The sequence below is a fragment of the Channa argus genome, chromosome 2 (assembly GCF_033026475.1).
Source record: "Channa argus isolate prfri chromosome 2, Channa argus male v1.0, whole genome shotgun sequence".
Classification (NCBI taxonomy): domain Eukaryota; kingdom Metazoa; phylum Chordata; class Actinopteri; order Anabantiformes; family Channidae; genus Channa; species Channa argus.
Genome location: NC_090198.1, coordinates 12,314,893 through 12,338,457, shown reverse-complemented (window position 1 = coordinate 12,338,457; position 23,565 = coordinate 12,314,893). Strand labels below are relative to the sequence as shown.

The 23,565-nt window shown below is 38.0% G+C and overlaps 2 protein-coding genes across 5 annotated transcripts; one reads left to right on the top strand and one right to left on the bottom strand.

Moving 5' to 3' along the window:
- Positions 1–720: 720 nt before the first annotated feature.
- On the top strand, positions 721–6,912 carry tipin (timeless interacting protein). 2 transcript variants are annotated; one of them, XR_010913552.1, is made up of 9 exons: positions 721–818; positions 2,493–2,635; positions 2,860–2,953; positions 3,672–3,747; positions 3,852–3,974; positions 4,064–4,127; positions 4,226–4,432; positions 4,881–5,217; positions 6,775–6,912. XR_010913552.1 is itself a non-coding variant. In XM_067495444.1 (8 exons), exons 2-8 carry the CDS (start codon positions 2,506–2,508, stop codon positions 5,114–5,116), a joined length of 930 nt encoding a protein of 309 aa, XP_067351545.1. In that variant the 5' UTR covers positions 721–818; positions 2,493–2,505; the 3' UTR covers positions 5,117–5,439. The 2 variants fall into 2 exon arrangements, 1 of the variants encoding a protein (XP_067351545.1); XM_067495444.1 differs by lacking the exon at positions 6,775–6,912 and having other exon boundaries at positions 4,881–5,439.
- On the bottom strand, positions 5,583–23,438 carry dis3l (DIS3 like exosome 3'-5' exoribonuclease). 3 transcript variants are annotated; one of them, XM_067495441.1, is made up of 18 exons: positions 23,188–23,438; positions 22,084–22,237; positions 20,949–21,077; positions 19,548–19,683; positions 16,452–16,619; positions 15,371–15,449; positions 14,941–15,120; positions 14,101–14,270; positions 12,686–12,847; positions 12,203–12,453; positions 11,723–11,815; positions 11,316–11,604; positions 9,674–9,909; positions 9,278–9,432; positions 8,546–8,724; positions 8,319–8,464; positions 7,723–7,894; positions 5,583–7,079 (listed from the first exon to the last, which is right to left on the bottom strand). In XM_067495441.1, exons 1-18 carry the CDS (start codon positions 23,339–23,341, stop codon positions 6,756–6,758), a joined length of 3,177 nt encoding a protein of 1,058 aa, XP_067351542.1. In that variant the 5' UTR covers positions 23,342–23,438; the 3' UTR covers positions 5,583–6,755. The 3 variants fall into 3 exon arrangements, with proteins under 3 accessions (XP_067351542.1, XP_067351543.1, XP_067351544.1); XM_067495442.1 differs by lacking the exons at positions 19,548–19,683; positions 20,949–21,077; positions 22,084–22,237; XM_067495443.1 differs by lacking the exons at positions 15,371–15,449; positions 19,548–19,683; positions 20,949–21,077; positions 22,084–22,237.
- Between the last annotated feature and the right edge of the window lie 127 nt (positions 23,439–23,565).

Below are 23,565 nucleotides of genomic sequence, written 5' to 3'. Positions count from 1 at the left end.
ATTTTCTGTCAAGAGGTTTGTAAAATGAAGAAATAAAAGTGATGGAGATAAAAAATGTAGTAGACTCTTTGGATTAATAAACTTCAGTTAAATACATTTTATGAGGAAGACAATGAGTCATTAATGGCGCAGATATTTGTTCTGATCGTTGGTGGTGCTGTCAAATGTAGATTCAGCCTAACTATGTAGCTGTAAGTTGTTCAAAATATAAAGAAAATGATTTTTCGTCCATTACCCTTCACATTAAAAACCCAACACCTGTGAGTGTGAAAATATGCCACCTAACAATGGTGAGGTGAGGCTTACACAAAATAATTAAGACCCATAATAGTAAAGCTTCTTGTAAGTAGAAAACGGTTGCATGTAGGACCGTAGCTAGGATTAATTTACCAAAAAAGTCTAAACTTCCCCAACCTTAACTCAATTCAATATCTGTGCAAGTTTCTTAATCTATGTTAATCTTTTTGGTAAGCGTCATCTACAGCACTTAACTAACTTAAATTATTATTGTTAAAACATACATTTTAAGAAAGGCAAACAGTTGACCATGATTTTTGGACATTTTTGACATTTTTTGGAAATTGTATTTTATGTATAATGGTTGACCATGAAAGTCACAGGAAACTGTTTTATGTGCACTGTACACATCATCACCTTACGATAATGTCCTATAATACATAATCAATCAAATCCGGGCTTTTGGCTGTCGGCCATTTTTATTTTGAAAAAACCGGGCTTGGAACCGGAAGGTAATGACAGTAGCTCAGTGCTCCGGCTCTACACTCCTGATTCCCGCTCTGCTCGGAAAGCGCCTAAAGGTACGGCGCTATGATGGCTCTTCATTTTTTTACACTCAGGGTGGTGTTTTCTAAGCTTTCGGCCTGTGGTGTGTGTTGACATATTCGTTATGTTTTATCGTGTCGCTGACAGCGCCAATTTAGCCAAAGTCTCTCGGCCCCGTCGTTAGCTCCAGCAGCAGCAAGGTGGTGAAGACTGACAAAAAAAAAAAGGTTCCAGTCAGGTTCGACCAGGACACACAAAGACGTAAATGAATAAAATCTCTTTTATCCCGACCTCGCCGTGTGTCGGGAAAGTCTGAGGAATGGGAGTTTGTCCACTTTGTTGGGACAACGTGAATTGAGTTTACCGCCTTCTGGGGTTGTGACTGGTATTTGTGACTTTTTCCTGACCGACGGCAGATCTCGCTTAACGCTGAACGTGAAAACAAAAAATATCGGGGGCCGATAATATGAATCATTGAAACATTGACGTCATGAGCAGCACGTTATTATACGGCCAATGTTAGAAGAAGGATTCAAACATACTTGATCACAACTAGCTTAAATCAGGGCTGGAAAGTATGTGTTTTTACTCAAACAGTGTACTAAATTGTTTTTGTTATGGTGTATACTTTTACTCCACTATATTTCTGAAGGGAAATATTTTATGTTTTACTAAATGTATCCAGCTGTACTTAATATTTTTGTGGATTCAGATTTATGCTATAAAACATGACGACAAATAAGTAGTGGCACAGTATTAAAGATAAAACTCCTTGTCTAATCCCCAGTGTTAAATTGCTCTTTAAATAAAATAAGATCTACTTCTACCAGCTGTAATACTTATAAAATCATATTTATATTCCAATGATGTGAGTCATTCACCTTTGTGTCTTTTTTTTATCCTGACATCAATTCACATCTCGACTGGCGCTTTTTTGACAGCTACGCTGTGGTGATGCTACTTGTCCTTGAATGAAAGATTTACATTTTTTCAACACTGATGCCATCAAAATGTTTTTGAGCTAAATATTAAAAGTACAGGGTGTTCATTATGTGTTTTTACAATATATTTAGAGCTACAACCATGAGTCTAATTGTTAATTACTTTGACAATCTGTCATTTTTCAGCCAGAAATATCAAATCCCTATAAATACTGCCTCATAAATGTGACAATTTACTGCTTTCCTCTTTTTTTTATATTTAAAACTTATCTTTAGATTTGATAAATAAAATAAATAATATGACAAATAATTAGTATGATAAATGTGAGTGTATATCAGTGTTATAAAGTAAGAGTTATCAGTCATGATATATAAATGCTGACGTATCATTTTGGTGATTAAAATCAGCTCCAACTTTATCAACAGGGCTCTCTGACCTTTATTTTTCTTATTACTAACTGTACATGTATTGCCATAATTACCATACTCAGTATTGTTTTCTTAGTAGAGTACTTTTACTTTTGGACTTTAAGTAAATGCAGATAATCTGCTTTGTACTTTTGCTTGAGTGAAAAGTTTGAAGTAGTTCTTGTAGTAGAGAATTTGTTTTAGGCCAATATTTGATGTTTCAAACCTATGCGTAATGAAAATTTAAACTTTTGTACTACAGTAGATAAATCAGCCACACACTTTTGCAGTTTGTTAATGTGAACGTAATCTATAATTCTTTGTAAGACTCGTTCTGAATTCTGCTTTACTTTTTCTCAGAAACTTGCATACAATGCCTTCAAAAAATGGTCAACGTGAGATTCCTGAATACGACAGTTTAGAGGATGAAGCTTTTCCTCCACTCCCACCACCTCACTCCCCGGGGAACGGAGGACAAGATGAGGGAGACCCTTTCTCAAACGGTGAAAAGCTGCATGTTGACAAGAGAATAATAAACATTCTAATTCAGTTTATACTAGGATATTGATATATGGTAAAAGAGGGATCATCACAGGGTTGTCACAGAAAACTATAGAAATGATAATTGGTAGTCTCAGAGATCAGTTTCTACTTTAACCTGTAGGAGGTTTTCTGCTCTGGTGATGTTGACTACCTGCCCTGTTGTCGTGTGATGTGGGTATTGCAGGGGTGGAGGAAGGCGAGGTGTCCAAGCTGGCAGAGGTCCCTGCTGCTAAAAGGAAAGGAGTGAAGAGACCACAACCTAAGCTAGACGCCCAGCGGTATCCCACTCTTTAATGCAGAATTACTATGATGAAACTATGATGGCACAAACCGTGGTTAAAGACTCTGAAGCTATATAAGTTAATTGTAGTTCCACCAGAAATTGTGAAAATATTTCTTTAAGAATGTTTACTTGAAATAATTTCATAATATAAGAATCTGTAAAATACTTATCATTCAACTATCATATTTTTTTCCTGCTGATGTGCACACAAGAAATTAGTCCACATTATTGCTATGAAACATGAATACTGAGGTTGCAAATTGCTTTGTGATTTTCAGTAATTTTAGATCTTGTTATCTACAAAAAAGTCAGCATTCTGTGGGGACTAATTGTATTACTTCGCATATGTTTAAAGGTGCAGTAATTAATGTTTATATATAAACAAAGGATTAAATGACTATGAGTAATGTAAGGCTGGTGGTAAAATGAAAAACCCGCTGATAACTACCACCTACCTCATTCTCTAGAGTTTTTAGTCTCACAACGCTCATGAACCTTGCTGTGGTAACATTTCTCCTCCCGGCCAGCACCAAATACCAGGCAATTACTTTTATTTTGTTTATCAGCCAAAGAGACAGATATTTTTCTTAGAATTTAATGGAGATCAAAACAAAAGTAAATATGGGATATTCTCCAGATGTTAACCTCCAACTCCTGAGTTAGTTGGTGCTTTAGAATTAGAACATTTACATTTGCTGCTTTTTTCCCTTCAGGCTGATCTCAGAAAGAGGACTTCCAGCTCTGCGAACATTGTTTGACAACGTCCATTTTAAAGGCAAAGGGCATGAGGTGGGATTTGACAACATCCTTATGAAAAAAGATAGATATTGTCTGTATGTTTGTATATCATGAACATTTAACCAACACGGTTTGATGTGTGCTTGTCCAATCAGGCTGAGAATATAAGACTGCTGATGCAGAAGATGGAGAACTGGGCCCACAGGTTGTACCCCAAACTGCAGTTTGAAGACTTTATTGACAGAGTGGAGAAGCTTGGCAACAAGAAGGAAGTGCAGGTGGGATAAAAAATGTTTGGTAGTTCCAAAAAGTGTACACGATTTCTACAATGCCTTATTTGTGGGTTGTTGTTTTTTTGTCATGGTAGACTTGTCTCAAACGCATACGACTGGACATGCCGCTAACACATGAAGATTATATAGTTCATGATGGTAAGATATTAAAAACACAAAGATTGGGATACAAGTGACTTTGATTCAGAAATGTGAAAAATGTTCACTAAAATGTACACTAAAATGTTTTGGTGTAGGTGAGGATGAGGCAGTGGCTAACATGCAGGTATTTGAGGATCCTGATCCATTTAATGGAGCAAGCTTCGCTAATGACTTAGGACCAGTCCACTCTACCCCAGCTCCAGCTGCCCCCTCCCTTACAGAGGAACAGCGCAGACGCATTGAGCTGAATAGGCAGCGGGCCCTGGAGAGAAGGCTTGCATGCCAGCGGCAGCAGATGTCAGGTGAGAGGCACTTTAGTACATCATTAATGGAAAAAGATAAATGAATATGAAGTCATCTGATTTTGTTAAAGTGATGAGTCTATGAAATGTCAAAAACATATTGTAAAAAAAAAATTGTCACAATTTTCAGAGCCAAAGATATGTTTGAAAAGCTGATTTGTGTCTGACAAACAGTTTGAAATAAAAATATAAAATTTGCAGTGATATGAAACAATCTGCAAAAGTACCAAATATTTATCAGACATTAAAATACCGTTAAATTATTTATTTTTTATTCACAGTTTTCTAAGTTTTGCAGTTAAAATGTTTTATTCTATATGTAAGAAAAGATTTATTACAAATATTAAAGAATAATTGGACAAAAAAATATTGTATTAAAATATTGCAGTCATATGTTGTATATGCTTGCAACTCTTTTAAGGTTGTCTTTAATTTTTCTCTACTTTAGATTCTACAAACTCCCTGGCTGATGTTACCAAGTCAGCAGACGAGCCTGCAGCTGTTTCAACTACAAACCTCCTCAACAGTTCTAACAATCTGGATGACATGGTGGGGGGCTCGGACGAAGAGCCAGTGGACAGCAGCACACAGCATCCAGACATCAACCTCCTACACAAAGACTCTGAGCCTTCAGCTGAACTCACTCTAGATGAGGAAGAGAAAAACAGGAGTCCTGAACATTAAACCAGCATTGGAGGTTGCAGAGGATGGAGATTAATGCGTATTTGCAGCAGCAGACACTCTTTTGGATCAGTACTGTCAGTTGTGGGGATGAAGCTTCGCCGGTGAGCTTCATTTACTTTTATGCCTTTTTATACCTTTTGTGTGTCTGCAGTCTGGAAAGAGCGAGTCCAAATTATTGTTCCTGTTTCCATAGCTGCTGGTTTACTGGTAAAGATGCACGCCTGTTTATAGTGTTTATTTGAAAATTACAGTTTAACATTGATTCCACATTTTCTGAACATATTCATTTTTGAATAAATAAAGTTGAAATAATCTACAAACAACTTTTTCTTAAAATGCAATCCAATTTTTTTTTCACATGGTCTTTTAAAATATCAGTTTACTAAAAAAGTCACCTTAATGTCACTTAATAGGATAAAACATGTAGAAACACGCCCCATAACAACAACCTCATAGGTGGATGTGGTTTTATAATAGTGGAGTCTGCAATAACATATAGAAATGTCCTTGATTTCACATTACTAGAATGTGAACTGAGAAAACATCAGTAGTGTTTCTATCTTTGATAATTGAGGCTATAGTTTGTGTTTACCAGTTTTTTTTTTTAATGTAAAACAATCCATTTTCAGATTAAATCTACATTGAAATCAGAGACTTTGCAGTGTCTTTACATACACACTGAGAGGTTTCATTTATATGTTCACACAAATTTAATTAAACAACACCTTGACATCCATCAAACAACATTCCAAAAAGATTTTCTAGTAACGCTTTTATACAACTAGCTAGACTAAAAGAAATAAGACATCCTTATCAAAAATGGGTAAACTGTCACCTGACAAATTGTTGGATATCTATTGTTAAGCCTCAGATATCAATATTAATAACAACATACATTAAAACAGTATTTTATTAATAGTTCAGACATGTTTATAAATGATACAAAAACGATCGTGATTCATGTAAGTAAATACTTACTTGAAATCAGGCTATTAACCATCAGTGCTACAAATCAGTTTAAGGTCTGTGCTTATGCTGTTTTGACTAAAAGGTCTCATCAGAGACCAGATACATCTTTTGGTAGTTGTAACTTCCTCATAACAACATATTTACTTTAGCTATAACCTACATTTGTACTCTTTTTTTGTTTTTTTTGTTGTTGTTGTTGTTATTAACAAAGCCTCCGGCCTCAATCCTTGAGCCAACTTAATAAAAAAAGTCCACAGAATGAGCATGTCCACTCATTCAATGTGTTCAAAGACCTTATTTAAGCTTTGCATAATCGAATTTCTTATTTCAATTGTAGAAAGTTAAGGTAATAACTACAATTCCTTCAATAAAATGATGATAATTTGGGGAAGAGAAAAGCCTCTAGTGCTTGGTGCTGTTTAGATACAAATTCATTTTAGTATTTTCTCCATGAATATGACAAATGGCCACTTATCCACTTTTATCCAAAGCTTGGAAGGTGCTAACCTGACCCACCTGAAGCAACTTGGGGTTTAGTTTTTTTGCTCAAGGACACACCATCGAACCACTGACCCTGTGGTCCGTGGACGACTGCCTTACCAACTGAGCTAAAACCACCCTAGCTGAATATTAACAAATATATTACACCTGTGCACATGTTTCAGATGATCTATGCTTTTATTGCACAGACCTGAGGAACCATTTCCAAGTCCATCAAAGCCAACTCTCTGACCTCCTCCAAAAGTGAGTACAGATTAGGAGTTTTGCTCTGGGAGAATTCTCTCTCCTCTTTGGAGAGTTTGGGGCACTGTGCTGCTTTCTCCTGGGCCTGCTGGTAGGCCTCCTCAGCCAGGCGCACCACCTCCTCAACCAGCCGGCAGCGACCCTGGGAGCGAGGCTGCTGTGGCTCAGTAGCATGATGAGGCTTGTTACTGATGACCTCGAGGTTTAGACTATCTGCGTGGCAATTTGTCGAGCGGACAGAAATACGAACCTATGGAAGGGAAGAGGATGCAAATAACATCAGCAATCTGCTCAGCTGGGACCTTGCTTATTAACCCACATAAAAATAACACTTTGATATAGACATCTATTTTTCATCTCTTTGGGCACGTATTTTCTCTTTCTGAGTAATGTACCCTGTGGAGCTGATAGAATTTATTTTGGGTGTGATTAGTATCTGAGCATTTGACCTTAGTGAATGAAGCTCATTTAAGTAGAAATATCACAGTATATAAATATCCAGTTAGATGTAAAAGTCCTGCATTCAAACTTTACTCCACTATACTGCAAGCTCAAGAAATACTCAAGGAACCAAAAGTAAATGTACACTTTATGCAGAATGGCTTATAATTATTGATGCATTTGCTTATCACTTTGTTAGTAACGAGGGAGTAGATTTTAACATCCTTATACGCTGTTTTTACTTCATGTACAATTGGGTAGTTTGTGATTTCACAAAGGATCAATAAAGTCTTATGTTTATACAATAGTGTTTTACTAATCAGATTCTGAAAAGTATTACCTATAGTTTAAATAAATGTAAGGAGTGAAAGTTTGTAGTAGCAACAAAAAAACTGTAAAAACAGTAAATTAAAAATACCTCAGTAGCACTTAAAATCTGTTCTGTGACTCACTGTGATGTGATCAAACAATCTGAAGGAGGTGGTGCCAGCAGTGGAGGTGGTGGTGATTCGGTCTGTGTATCGCCGCACTGATCCACTTTGCCACTTACAGCTGCCATCTTGTCCTGCAGCCACCACCTGGCCCTCCCGATTCTTCATATACACGGGACCCCTGATGCCATACCTGAAAACAACACAGGCGTATTCCGGACTGTTGGATTGCTATACTAACTGCACTGCAGCCTGTAATTTTCACAGCATAACATGTTAAGACAATTGCAGTGCAGCCAGTGTATAAAACAATCACCAAGTAGATTTGCAATAGATCCTGTTTTCTTTGGTCCTGGATCCTATAAACTTACTTTATAAAGCGCACCGCTAACCATGATCTTCATACTCCGAAAAAAAAAACACCCTTCCTTCAAATTTATAAAGTGTTCAGACACAGATTTTAGACAAATTGTGACAAAAAGTTTGTTCTACTGATGTGACTTGATGATAAGTAAGGAAATAGAAAAGTAAGAAGAATAGAACATTGCTTTCCCTGCCGTAAAAAAATTAAAAGTAAAAATGACTTTAACCACCAAAAGGGTACTGAAGTTTCTTACTCTGGCACAAACACCAACACTCCATTAATTCGAACGGAGTAGATAACAGCATCGGCCACGCAGTGCTGGTCTGTCTGAGGGTCTCTTTCTTTGAAGTAGAGACACTGAAACAACTCTATGGACAACTTTTGGGCTCGCTTGGCTGCCTGGAAAGCACAAAGATAAGTCAAAACTCAGAAGTTTTGATTTCATCCATGAAAGCTGCAAAATCACTTTAGAGTACACACTCTGTTCTTTTTGTTAATATGCTGAGCTGTTTCTTCCAGTTCTTTGTTATTGGCTAACGCTTTGCCAGGGTCCAATCCCCGTTCCACGTTGATGGCTGCGGTAAGAAGCCGGTGGACCAAAATGTCAGCATAGCGACGGATGGGTGAGGTGAAGTGGGTGTAGCGATCGAGAGCCAGACCTAAAAACAAAACAAACAAACAAAAAAACAACAACATAGGTGCAGTTAATCTACTATAAATTATTTTTTTTTCAACCTTTCAGTCTGAAACATTTTACAGTACAGTTAGGGGCAAAAGTTGGGATTCCCTTATTCTGAAATTGCAAAAAGAGTAAAAGCTTTTTTTCCCCTCAGAAACATAATATTTAATGCACATTCAGCTAGTGGAAATGGTCCTTTATCAGAAATTATTTACATTTATTTTATAGTTTATTTAGAAACGGACTTTACATGCAATTTCAATTTAGGAGGATGGAAACTTCAACCTAAACCTAACATAATAAGTACAAATATTCCTTCATCATCAGAAATATCAGAAATGGTCAATGAGAAAAATAATGAAAATAATATGGGTGCAAAAGTTTGCATCCCCTTGATAAATTTATTCTAAATTAATTTCTGATGAAGGAACATTTGTACTAGAAAACTGTGCATTAAATATTATGATATTGAAAAACGTTTTTTAGTTTTCATCAGGTGATTCAAACTTTTTACCCAACTGTAAGTGTTTTACCATAGTGGTAGTACTGGTCTTGGGGCTGAGCACCAGTGGAAAAGTACAGAGCCTGTGACATGGCTTGGGTGGCCATCATTCTCAGCAGCCTGTTCACCAGTGAGTCCTGTGGATCCACAGCCTGGTCCAGAGAGTCAGCTAAAGCCTTGTTGGACCTTAAGGAGGAGAATTCAGTATCCAAATATGTGACTCTCTAGGATATGTTGAGACACTGCACGTGCTGATAGCATTGGGTGGAAAACCACGATGCAGAAAAAAACATTTGATAAAAGAGAGAAACACTGTTTGATAGCCATCTTTGACTCCAAAAGTAGATGCGTGTGAAATTGAGGAAAACACACAATGTGAACATGTCCAGCTTAATATAGGACAAACATAAAATCCAAACTCAGTCACCTGGTATCAATGTTGAATCCTCTGCCTGCAGCACTTTCCACAAGCTGGCTGAAGAACTCCTGCCGTGGTGGCGGGTGTCGTCGCAGCAGGGCCTGATGAGGGAAGGTCTCCTGGATCTTGCGCGCCACCCAGTGGTTGGCGTAAATCATGCACTCGGCTACAGTCTCATGGACCTCCAGGGGTTGACGGGGGACCAGGGCTGTGATGTTCCTCTCCTCGTCCAACTGGGCTCGCACCTGAAGAGTGATAGCATAATACTTGAAACAGACTTGAAAATACATACTCATAAACATTTGTCTGGTTTGACATAAAGTAGGTGTGGATAAGACGTCCAACAATTAAACTTTCATGGAAAACACTCATCAACAGCTAGTGTTGATTAAAGGATTATTAAAGGAATACTGATTAGAAGTCCCCCCCCCCAAAAAAAAACAATAAAGGCCAAAACCAACATTGAATTCAATGTATGTTGTGTGTACGTCAAAGCCAGTGTCTAGTTCCTGTGTCAAAGGGGGGGTTGTTTAAGTACCATCTGATCATCCAGATGCTTTAAATACCCACAGGTGACCAAATCAGTCGCAACCAAATGCACTATTTTCTCCTCTTTTTGAAACATGAAAGTAAAATTAAAATTAAAGTCTATTATAAATAATGAAAAAAAAAATGTTTTACTTGGATTTGCAGCAGGAGCCATATCTGTCTGTTGGTTTTACCCTTTTCACAGGATTTGTAGACAAGAAGAAATTACAAAGTAGCCCCACTCCTGTCCTGACACTACAGATTTTTTGTCCCTGTCGGTCATCATTGTAGGACTGGCTGAGAAATTTATCCTGACTGGTGTGTTTTAACACACAAATTAAAATATTTTGGTTTGCCTCACAAATAGCAGTCCCACAGTGTTATAATGTCATGTCAATCACACATTTTTATCGCTACACTGTGAATGCAATAAGATTTCCAGCAGGTTAAATGTATAGTGGTTATTCTGTACAAACTACTTGGCACAGAACACAACACAACAACTTGATGACATCTTCTATAATGCAACATGATCTATCACACATAGCTAAATTAAGTAAGAGACACTTTATTAGAAACAATCTTATAGATGAACAACAGGAAAGAGTTCATATCAACATCTGACAGATGGCCGACCAACCATCGTAAATGAAACACACTAGTGTAATGGGAAAACTGTCACCAGTTTCACAGTGGAGTGGTCTGTATTCACACAACCTTTGTAACAATATTCCTACTGAAATTGCTTTCTGATGTGCTGTGAGAAAAACAGCTTTTTGGTGAGGAGGATGTTTAGCCTGTGTCCCAGGTCCTGTATATAGAGTACAATTTATACATATTTAAAAAGGCACAACCCCATTTACTGCTTGTACCCTTTCAATTAGACATTTGATGTATTTTACATATTATTGTAATGTCAATGCAATGCCACACAATAAAATCATTAATTAATTTATTTACTGGCAATCATCCCAGTGGGCAGCAGGATCGTTCTGTCATTTAAATAATGCATTAGATATTAACCAAATGACCAAGAACAGCTGCAATTCTGCTTAATTTAACAATAGCTTCAATTAAAATAAAACAAAAGAAACAAGTTTAAAAACACAAAAAACAAGCATACCTCCACCCCCTCCAGTTCCAGTGCTCCCCCTCTGTCCCTCTGTGCTCGCAGGTGTCTGGCTACATGGGTCAGCATTTTCAGAGCCTGGGTGAGCTTAGCTAGCTTTGCTTTCTTCTCGTCCGGCCCCAGCCTGGTTAGTTCTGGTACCTCAACCTGTTCTCCATTGACGAGGGCCTGGGCCAACTCATAGTGGAGCTGGTAGGAGGAGCGGATGAGCGTGCGACCATACCACACCTTGTTGACTGCGAGAGTGTGTGCATCAAGCTCCCACAGCACGCTCATTGCATACCTGGATTTAGGAATGAATACATATACATACAAATGTACAGAAAACATGCTTCAATGTGTTTTCAGATGTCTGCTTATTAACCAAAACATAATATAGAGCTGATGTGGAGTTCACTGACCTGTCGACTCCTCCCAAAAGAGAACAGAGGTCTGCACTGAGAACATCAGGCAACATGTCGTACCTGCGATCTGCCAGGTAATAGGTTGTAGCCCTTAAAAAAAGAGTCAGCATGGAAATATGTAGTTTGGCTGCAGCTGCGTATGGGACTACATAGCCAAAAACTGGTCAGCATGCCATGCTGAGCCCTCTGCACCAAAATCTCAAAAGGGTATTTGTCCTGTGTACACCGCCACATTGAATTTGAAATTAAACATTCAAGATGTATAGTGTGTATCCTATTAGACTTTGCCAGAAAACATCTACCAAAGCCTGCCCAGTTCTGGAATAATAATAATTTCTGCTAGTCTCATTCGACACTGGGGGGTGTCATTTAGTGACATGGAAATCGGTAATGCAGCTTTAAAACTTCGAAAGATTTTTTTCCTTTTCAACTTCTCCTCCATTGCACCCATATTCATTAATCCAACTTGCTCCTCACCTTGTTCGTGCCTCCAAATCAGTGAGGGAGCCTTCTGTGACAAAGTGGGTAACATCAGCGATGTGGACCCCTAGCTCCAGTAGCTTCCCGTTTGCAAGGCTCTGCACCGACAATGTGTCATCTACGTCCTCGCAGCCCCGCGGGTCAATGCTGAACACCAGGTGACTCTCTCTGAGGTCCCGCCGCTCTAAAACCTGGGCAGGATCCACACTCCATGGTTTCTCCTGAGAATTCACTGGCATCTCTCTCAGCTGAGGAAAGACACAGTCACAGATGAAAAGTACAGGGGTTATGAGTATGTCAAGCAAAACACATTTTGTGTATCCTCAAAGCATAAATGAAAGACTTTGCTTCCTCATAAAAACTTCAACAATTTCATTATTATACATTTTACATCGTCCCATATCACTAGATAACAAAACACCAAAAAAAGTCATTTCATATGTTGTGGTTTAACATCAGAGGGTGAAACTTCCTCCTGACCTGCGCATCTGAGAAAAGAGGCATGTGAATGCAGTTCTCTATGAGGATGGTCTGGACCTCAGTCTCAAGCTCTCCAGCCCGGCCGAGTACTTGCACACTGTGGCCATTGGGATAGACAGACGTGCTTTCCCATGAATCAATGCGCACCACAACTCTGTGGTCCTGGTTGGAAAGAAGACATAGGAGTTTTCAGCTTTCCAGTGTCAAGAAACTGGTAAACTTGCATTTTGACCACGTACTGTATGACAATCAAAGAAATGCTCATGTGGTTTACTTTTAAGTTGATAAAAAAAAGTCCAACAATACACAACCATTTACAGTCACATGAAAAATGTAATAGTACAGTTTGCAGTTTTCTGCAGAAATTGACCATGATATTTAAAGATTTTAGAGTGACCATCAGAGTAGCCTGACTTGAACCCTATAGAAAACCTCTGGTGGGATTTGATGCTGCAGCATGGAGGTTTTTGAGCAATGGGCTAATATTACTCAAAAAAAAACAGCCAGAAGTTAAGTGTCTGCATATTGAAACAGGGTCCTCTACTAAGTACTGAAGACGCTTATCATAATGGGGGTGAATAATTTTGAGACTGCGGCATTTGGTTGTGACTGATTTGGTCACCTGTGGGTATTTAAAGCCTCTGGATGATCAGATGGTCCTTAAACAACCCCATGTGGAGGAACCACTTGTAACATTTGTTGTGTTGAGCTACTAAAAGTGTCCTTTTATTAATTAATTAATGCTGTTCATTGCAAACATTTTGCTAATAAACCCAATTTGCAATGGGGGTCCTTCACCTCTTTACTGAACACATTCATTAACATACAAAATGATGATGAAAAAAGTAATGTCAACTCTATTTGCAAACTCAGAAGGAGCTGGGTGATGCAGCAGGACAATGACCCTGACCATAAAAAGACAGTACAACAGGATCTAAAAAGAAAAAGTGAAAATTGTATGACAAAAGGTAAAACTTCAGTAGAATGGCTCCAGGGAAACAAAATCGGCCTGTTCGATCCCAGACTTCAATCCAATAAAGATGCTGTGGAATAACCTTAGGAGAAACGGGTTCACACCAGACATCCTAAGAAAATTATTCATATTTGTGACTTGGTTAAAGATCAGATTAATTTCATGACCAATTTATGCAGAAAACAATGACTTTGCAACCAATGGCTTTATGTTTTCTTGAGACTACATGAGAGATTAGTCACATTATTATCACTGGCCTTAATAAAAGTGACAAAATCTTGACATTCCACATGAGAATTATGAAATGTCAAGATATTCAGTTGCAAGAAGAGCTGATAATTTAAGGAGCTCTACATTATCAACTGCTTATTTAAATCATATTAGCTTCTTTTAAAAGAGTTTCTGATGTTTCTGAGTAAATAAGAGGAGGGCAAAATCAGACCTGCAGAGCATCAGCCTGCTGAGTGCTTATGCGGATCTTGGGTATGCGACGGTCCCAGGGAACAGCCAGGATGCGCTGGGAATTTCTGCTTTGGGACTGAGTCCCATCCCTGAGTGGAAAAGTTACCACATAGTCCCTCCAGTTCCTCTGAAGGATACCCACAATGCGCCCTGTGGGTTTTAATATCAGACATCAGTACAGAGTCAGATAATTCCAGTTTAAGCAGCCTCTCGAGACTAAGCTAGAACCAATATTTAAACGTGACTTTGCCAATTTTGAACTTGCTTCCTATGGCTTAAGTTTAGGGTGTAAATGTAGAATAATGCATTTAAACTTTCCTCTGACTAAACTATATTAAAACAATTCTAGCTGAAAAATCGCTCCAGATGAAAATGCCTGGAGTAGTTTTCACCATTAGAAGTTCAGATGATGTCATCTAGGGAACCTCTGGAAAAGCAGGTAGACCATAAATACAAACTCCATACTGTGAGCAACAAGATGATATTTGTAATTTGAACTGAAGGTTCCTCCAAGTGATGTGAAAAGAAAAGTGAAAAGAAAATTTGGTTAACCCAAATATGTTATGTCACAAATTTGTTGAAGACTTGATAAAATGTGTCGCAGGAGAGAAGGAAAGAATGGAAGATCTTTCGAAAAATGAATGAATTAAAAAAAATGAGCAAAAATGTAATATACATGGTCCCATGTTACTACACCAAAAAGTAATTGTCTCTAAATCCCAGTTCATCAGTTGCGTAGATACCCTGAACAGTAATAAAGACATAAGCAAAGAGAAGACATAACCCCTTCAGTGAATTCAGTGCCTATGGAGGGTCCCACCTGTTGGCTGGGGTTTACTCTCATTGTCCTGTCCACTCTTTTCCTCTCCCTGACCATCGGCCAGGGCTGTCGCCTTCCCTCTCCACTCACTCTTTGGAAACAACTCAACCACAACAATGTCGTCATGTACAGCTCTGTTGCGATTTTTTAAACCACAGATCAACACCAACATAGTCTCATCTGAAGGGAAAGAGGGACGGGGACAGGGGAGAAAGGTGGCAGAGAAGACAAGGATTCAAGAAAAAAAGACATGGAAAAGAAGAGCAAGTCAATAAAATGTCCCAGAAAACTAATAATCCAGTCAACAGTTATGAAGATGTTTGTAGGTTGTAGTGAATAATAGCTAAAATATGTCTGGTTTGCCAGTGGCCAGTGGTAATGCTCAACTCCACCAGAGGAAGATTATGTGATGGTTGTTGGAGATTTGCACCTGTGTTTTTATCAGTAAAACCCTCTGTCATGACAAAAGCTTCATCCTGTGCACGGTGCTTGTTGACAGTCAGAGTTCCCTTAAAAAAGGAAAGAAATATTTGATTTATTTACATTTTGGCAGCCTTAAAAAATTGAATTCACCAGTCGGTTAAAGGACAGGGCTGGTGATTTAATATATTTTCATAATGTCAACAGATCCCATGACCAAAACCATGAATGAATATATCCCACTAACATCTATTGTGTCTATCCAAGCTCACTGGTTGTTATGAGCTCCATTGTTTTTAAAAACCTATTATATTTTAAAAACACACAGTGAACACAGTAAAAAACACACAGTAAAAAAACACAGTGACCAACACTATCACACTGCGTGACACGTTTCTTCTTTACAAAAATACAGACACTTTATTATTTATTTGATGTATTTATAAACAGCTCCACAGAGTAATATTTAGTGCCAGTCTCTTTCTGGAGAAAAGATCTTGTGAGGCAAGCAAGCACGTTTGTAAATGTTGATCATGATGTACACAATCACAATGTTTTTTCTTTGGCTTATACGTTAACATTAGGAAGTGAAGTGCTATGTACTTTTTGTCATACAATTTTCACTTTTTTCCTCTCAGATCCTGATTAGATACTGTCTTTTTATTTTGTCTAAACTGGAGGACTTCAGGTAAGCTGAGAAGTTAATTCTGGGCTCTTCCAACTTGCGGATCACTGCATTAACCCAGGTCCACATCCAGCCTCTGTCTGCACTGCATTGACTGCTGTACCACCAGTTTTCTGTAGTGATGTTTGGGATACTAGGGTGAATGTAAGTCTCAGCTGTTATCGTCAGTCTCTCCCCACATACCCAAGCATGTGCAGTGGCCTTTGTTTTACAGGAAATACTCTCCAGAGAGTTACCGTGATCACTGTTATTTAGGTGTGGAGCTGTTCATATAAGACCTACAGTATTTTCCATAATAATCACTCTGTGCAACATTTATTTTGTTATTTGTTTTCTACACATTGTAACAGATTTTGTTTAATGAGTCTTGCTAGACATAAACCCAGAAGAAGAATATGCACTATACCTGGATATATCGTCTAGACTTGATCCCAGCCTCCAAGACTTCAGCAGGGAGATGTTCAGTGTATTCTTTCTCTGTGCCCTCACTCTCCTTCTCATGTAGTGCCTGAGAAATGGAGCTGTAGAGCTCATGGGCATCGTGTAGTTGTGGCCAGAAGTTTTGCAAATAATCCTGGTAAAAAAGTGAATAAATAAATCAGAAGAAAACTCATAAAACAATCTAGCATTATGAGCTTGGATGTTACATTAGGAGCTAGAGGCTAAACCCCAACAATTAAGAAAGACTCCAGACACACTGGAGACAACAGTGAGTAACTAGATAGAAGTGTTTCTTTTAATCTAACATTTTCTTTTACAACTCCTATTCTAAAAACATTTCCAAAAATTCCAGACATCTACAGACAGTTGTTAAAAGAGTGGATGCTAAACAATGGCTAACATCACCATCTTCCAACTTTTTTGAGATGTGTTGTTGCCTTAAAATTCAAAATGAGTTATTTTCCACGACATGTTAAAATTTGTCAGTTTCAACATCTAAAATGTTGTTTATGTTCTATTGTGAATACAATATGGGTTGATGAAATTTGCAAATCATTGCATTATGTTTTTATTTCTTTTCACATCTTCCCAAATTTTTGGGATTTGGGGTTGTATCAATTCATCCTATATCTGTAATGCCTCTCTGCTTATCCTATCCAGGGTGGCAGGGGGGCTTATCCTAGATGTCATAGGGTAAGAGTCTCAGTAGACTCACCAGTCTGCCTCAGGACCAACACAGAAAGACACACAGACAGACAACCATTAACACCTACGAGCAATTTAGAGTCACCCATTAAATTAACACACGTCTTTGGACTGTGGGAGGAAACCGAAGTACGAGGAACAAACCGACGCAAGCACGAGGTAAAAATGGGAAACATAGAAAGACCGCATCTGACCAGTGGATTCGAACCAGGGAACATTCTACCTTCTCTGATGCAGCAGTGCTTATCAATCCACCACTGTGCTGCCCTGTTAACAGAATTATAACAGTAATAAAAACACAAATAAATTACTGTTATTTTCTCTGAACAGGTTATTTACAGAATTTCTGTAAGGCTATTTGTGATTCATTTCAGCTTCTCATATGTTAAACCACTCTTAATGCTCCACTGAGCCACAGTGAAAGCTACTTTATTAAAACTTTACTCTGGCCAGGAAAGTGTTTCCTTCATTACTCCAATAGCATATCAGTTGTCAAACAGCTCAATGAGGCAGTATGGATGGAGCAAATACAGGGCATGGCAATGCAAGACAATTAGGTGGCACAAAACCACTTCAGCATTCTGAGAGATCCATGACTTATTGTTGTAAAAATACAATTTAGGATTTAGACAATAAATAATTCAATGCAACCTTTTGGAGGAAAGCAAATACGATAGGTGTAAAGGTGAATGATAGTTTTCAGTCTTTGGTACTTGCTCTGTAGGCTATTGATAATAATTGGTAATTTATCTTGAAGTAAAATGAGAAGTTACAGTATGTAAGGTGATGATTATTTAATTGTAGCTGGTAAAGAATTAGTACTGTCACATGGTCACAAGATTTTTTTTGGGATAATCCATGTATGGGAAAAATTGTAATTTAAGAAGGATTCCGGTTTATTATTACACATCATACACAGTTCTGATCTTGAGCGCGATCAGAATAAAAACAATCTCCTACGTACTGAGATCTGGAAAGGCAATAACATGCTAAGAAGAAATCTGTTGGAGCAGGTTTGTTATTTGATATTTGTATCTATTACACTCTGCAGCACAACTTGTTGCTTTGAATGGCTTAGATAATTATGGTTATAGTATTGGCTTGTTCAAATGTGCCTGATCATCTGATATGACTTTATTTCAATGATGCTGCTATGTTTCCTGATGTCAGCAATTACTTAGTATAATTTCATCATTTAGGACAAGGAAAAGAAAATAAGTGTTTAGTCCAAATTACCTTTTAAAAGCGTACCATCCATTCCATTTATATTATCCATTTTAACACTTGTGACAAGGCTTAAAAGTTCTTTCTGGACTCTGAAAATACTGTTTTTAAAATGTGGCTAATTTAACTGATATCAAGCTGCAATTATACTTTCTACATTACAGTTGGGCTTATGTGTTAGTCCTGAATGAATGTATCTTTAAAAACAATGAACACTTTATATGTACTATATGTATGTAATATGTACTATAAATGTACTATAAAACAATGTCAACATAAGAAGAGCTATAACCACGATGGTGTAGTCTAATCTATATATATTTTATGAGAAAAAAGGCCTGGAGGAAACAAATCAAATGAGATGTTTCCAGATAAGAAACATCATATCATACTGCTTAAACGTCACCTCTAGATTGAGTTTGCCCAGTTGCTACTGAGAAAAATTATGTGACACAATCAAAAGCTCCAGAATATCTACTCCACAGTCTTATGAAGAAACAGTTTCTTCATATTGGTGTCCAAAATGTTCGAGTAAAAACAACAACATCATCAGAATAGTGAATAGTGATGGTGATGAACAGAATAGTGATGTTTTCTGTGTTTGTTGAGTTAATTTACTACTGTTGGTTAACAGAGGCTGTGTGCAGTTGGGCATCTAAAGGCATTTGAAAAGCAGCATTGTTCTGGCATCTGAATCACAGCTGTTTGTCATTCAAATCCAGCACGCTGGAGCCAAAACATCTGTCCAACTGTGGAAGATTGACAAAAATAAAACTACCCTGTCTCAAAGTGATGCTGAAAAACTAGTCTATGGGTTTGATACATCTAGAATGGACCACTGTAATTCTCTACTTCTGGGGTCTCCTAGTTATCCTCCTCAGTTATGCCGCTCTAGCCTTAGAATGCTGGGGGATGCCTCAAGTGCACTAAGCTCTTCTCTTCTCTCACCATGCATCTATATGTCCACTTTCCACTCACCAGCCGCCCACCCCGAGACTGGTTCTGCTGGAGGTTTCTTTTGTTACATTTTTCCTGTCCACTGTTGCCTCGAGCTTGCTTAAGGTGTGCTTGTAGGGACTGTGCTGTTGCTAAAGAGCCTGTCCTTATAGAATGGGGGGCCAATGATACATACCTGGACTGAAATGACATACACTCCAGAGTTGAGGCTGCTGTACCGAGCCACAGCATCCTGATCTTCTGTTATCATCACGATGTTAATCATACCAGCCAGGTGGTTAAAATACCATACTGCTGCAGAATAAACACATCTACAAACACACACACACACACACACACACACACAGAACTTCAAGCACAAGATGAATGTAGACAGCTTGCCTGTAAAAGTACTAAACTTCTAATATTTTGTCTATATTCTGGCATACTGTATGCCAGTTACACTACATGTAACTCAAAATGATGTTTCAACATTATAAAGCATACATGAATAAACTATTTACAACTTTGTAGCCATAAACCCATTTGATGATAGCAGACTGAACCTCCAACCTTCTGTCTTTAAAACTAGTTTAGTTTTAAAGACAGAAGTTTGGAGACAACACTGGGGAACTGTATCATAAACAGCCACAGCACTATAACAAAATTATTATTGCAACAAAAACCTTTGTAGTAAGCAGTACTTTAAATGTGCATAATTATCTCTTTTTTCTGTGTTAGTTTTGTTCAGGGGAAACGGGAGGCAGTGACTAAAGTTTTTCATCTTCCTTGACACCACAATTGTGCTAAAAATTATAGACTACTATTTTATCTAAAAATGACTTCAATATAATTTAGAAAATTTCATAAAATGATTAAACATGTGCTTGGAATCCCTTCATAAATACTAAATGTGTTTGTCTTACTGCGTTTCATATCATTTTGACATTCCACTTTTTACTGTAGTTTATGTGCTCCAACCTCAACTGTACCGTTCAAGACATTTTAATATACTTAAGGTAGAGTATAATTATGACGTCTATAGGCTGTATAGCTGTCGTTCTCAAGTGCTCCTGCTTTCTCTGTTATTATAGCTGGTTTACATCTAAAGTGGGGTAAAACATCTTTGGAAATGCTAAAATTGCCCCTCAAGCTCTAAAGCCCCTATAGAGACAGGCCTTTGTGACAGCTTAGCCAGTAGGGAGCCCAGCTACAGCCTATCAAGTTGAACTAAAGTTCAGATGAATTCTGGGTTGATGCATTACTAAACTGCATTTTGAAATTTTTATCAAAAATCTGCTGAAGGACCCAGAGGAACAGCAAAAGTATTTTATGATATGGTATAATACTGAGTACAATACTGTATCCAGATTTTATGGGGAAGAGTTTGGTTTCAGTTCAAGTCTTTGTGGGTGATATTCATACAGATTCAAAAACAACACATACACATATTTGGAGGAGTCACACTACCCATTTCCCACTAAATGTCCATGAAATCTTGTGTCTTCTCGGGAGTTCAAGAAAAATACCAGCTGTTTCCAAATAAAGTTAAGTTAATGTGAGTGAAAATGCTGAGAAGGGAGCAATGAGCACTGACCTGGTCTGCCACTTCTCCTGGCTTTCACCCTTCTCTCGTGGATGGTAGGAATACTCTTGAAACTCATTTGCAAACAGCACACAGTCATGTCGAGGGTCTTTGAATAAATTTCGCAGACGATTGTATTGCCTGCACAGACACACACCCGCAATGTAGGCAACAGTGAGACAATTTTAAAGACCAAATTAAAGCGAAAACTACAACAATAATTACAGCCAATTTAAAGGAACAGTCTGAAAGAGAATTTAGAGAATTCTCATTTTCTTTCTGGCTGACTTAAATTAATCACTGATGCTATTCTCATGTGTTTGTGTGCTGAGCAGTGTTGCATGTCAGAAAATGAAAACCTTTTTTGAAAAATATGCAGTATATGGGATACAATAAGAAAATAACTATAGAATTGTGGAAAACAATAACTTTTGTTTAATAGAAGAAATAATTATCTGATGAAGGAAAAGATAGGAACATGGCACACATATACTGCACACTGTGAGATGACTGTAGTTAGTTATACTGTACTGTAGTTTTGCTGTGCAAAAAATGCACATGTGGCAACCTTATTCCTATGAGCTCCCTGTCATTTAAAGTGAATGGAAAACTGCAGTTACTGATAAATTATGGCATCAGCATATGCTTTACCAGCTATGTCTTATGTTATCAAAAGTAAAGCCTCCACATATTAATGATGCAACATTTTAAAATTGCGATGTAAGCAGAAATAGAGGAACAAATTGGAATGAAACCAGAGGTCTTGTGGGACTTCTTATTTACAGTGTTCATCAAGTTTGTCAAAGCACTCCTGCGTGTGTGGGGGACAGGCATTTCAAGTCACGGCTTGGATCTCATTTTGCTTCATAAGCAGAGCTTTGATATAATGAGGTTGACCCCTGCCCACTCTTTACACACTAATGTGGCTAGATTGTCATTAGGGGCTAAATTCAAAAGCAGCATTAGGAGTTAGATGCTTTAACCATGGCAGCTCTCCTAGCATGTTCAGTGCACATTCATCTTTTAGTTTTTACTCATAGATGTTGTGATCTTGTTTATATGCAATTTGTTCTCTTCTTAGAGTTCTTAGAGATTTCCCTAAAAACTATAGATTGGATGGATGTTGAGACTGCTGTTGTGGATGTACCTGCGTCCTTTGCTGTGCTGCAAAGCCTGGCAGGCGGTCTGTGTGAAAACTACACCCTGCAGCTCTCTGAGCTCCAAGATCTCCAGGTAGTCAACCACCACCCTGGCATCCGGCACCATGTAGTGGGTCAAATCTTTTGGCAGCACTTTGCCATCTGTTATTAAGGGATTCATAAACATAAATGCAGAGAATTATATCATCCCTTTTTACCGCCCACAGTAAATGACAGAAAGGAGCACTCATTCACAGAGAAGTACTTTTACTTTTCATATTTGAAATAAATCATAAATAATGTAGTGTACTCACTTACTGTTACTTAAGTAGAAATGTCAAAGTGGTACTTCTACTTTTACTAAAGCACATTTTGTTTTTGTTTTACAGTAAGTGGAGTTTTTAGTACTTCATTCATAATGTGATGTGCTGTATGCAGAGGTGGTAAGAGTACACAAACTCACTCACTCAACTCTATCCACTACAATTACCACTTCAGATATTTTACTTGAAAGAGAACTAAGCAAATTATCTTTATTTTATTAAAAGCAATAAAGTAACGGATTTAAAACAATACTATTTATGTTAATTATGGCAACACATGTACTGCAATTAATAAAAAATTATTGATCAAAGATCATTTTTGGTAATGGTGGAGCTGATTTTGACCACTTTAACCACATTTTCATTTTCTTATTACAGTCATTTTCTACTACTATTTTCTTACTTTGTTAGAATACAAACCAAAAGAAATCTGAATGCAATTATAATCAACTAATGGCATATTATTATGGATTAGCCATCAGTCAGTACAGAAAGTGGTTGGATGCACTGAATGGGTTTAGCTTTGACAGATATTACTATTGTCGGCAATTTAAAACATAAAAACTGTGATTTATCTAAAAAAGAAACAAAAACAAAAGGAGACCTGTTTACTTTCCTCTCTTCTCCTCTAGAGGTGCTCCAGAGAAGCATGCCCACACACACCCGCCCAAAACACTGTTTGCCCTGCTCTTAGCAGTATTATTGGCTACCGTGTCCCTTTGATCGACAACGCGCTGGAATAAAAAAGAGCTGTTTAGTGTGTGAGCCGGTGTGTTGAGCTGACTTTACCGTTCACACAGTCCGCCTGACACAGAGAGCTGTAGCAGGGAACCCGCTCTCTCAGATAGTGTTCCCGGACCACACGCACCTTCCGCCCCCGGTAGTTCTTCAAATGCAAAATCTTCTCCGTCTTAATCATCGTTTGAACTCCAAAAGGATTCATGTGTAGCCGAATGTTACTGTTGATCAAATCCACCTCTAAACATCGACGCTCAAATTCATGGAAGTGCACCCCTACGCAACTGACGTAATGACGCTATGCACACGCTGGTCCGTCTCTTGCTGCGTTCGTACCGCACGCAGGAGAGTGAAACCCACAATTACCAATTTGTGAAGATTTTGTATTAGCTCCAACTTGTATCTCTAATGTGGTAACTAAACTACCAT

Excerpts from the sequence above, each read along its gene's own strand:
- tipin (XM_067495444.1), top strand. The coding sequence starts at position 2,506 with ATGCCTTCAAAAAATGGTCAACGTGAGATTCCTGAATACGACAGTTTA. Across the intron at positions 3,975-4,063 it reads GCAACAAGAAGGAAGTGCAG|ACTTGTCTCAAACGCATACG; the intron begins GTGGGATAAAAA and ends TTGTCATGGTAG. Across the intron at positions 4,433-4,880 it reads CCAGCGGCAGCAGATGTCAG|ATTCTACAAACTCCCTGGCT; the intron begins GTGAGAGGCACT and ends TCTCTACTTTAG.
- dis3l (XM_067495441.1), bottom strand. The coding sequence starts at position 23,341 with ATGAATCCTTTTGGAGTTCAAACGATGATTAAGACGGAGAAGATTTTG. Across the intron at positions 21,078-22,083 it reads CAGCACAGCAAAGGACGCAG|GCAATACAATCGTCTGCGAA; the intron begins GTACATCCACAA and ends GTGTCTGTGCAG. Across the intron at positions 14,271-14,940 it reads GAGTAAACCCCAGCCAACAG|GGCGCATTGTGGGTATCCTT; the intron begins GTGGGACCCTCC and ends TAAAACCCACAG.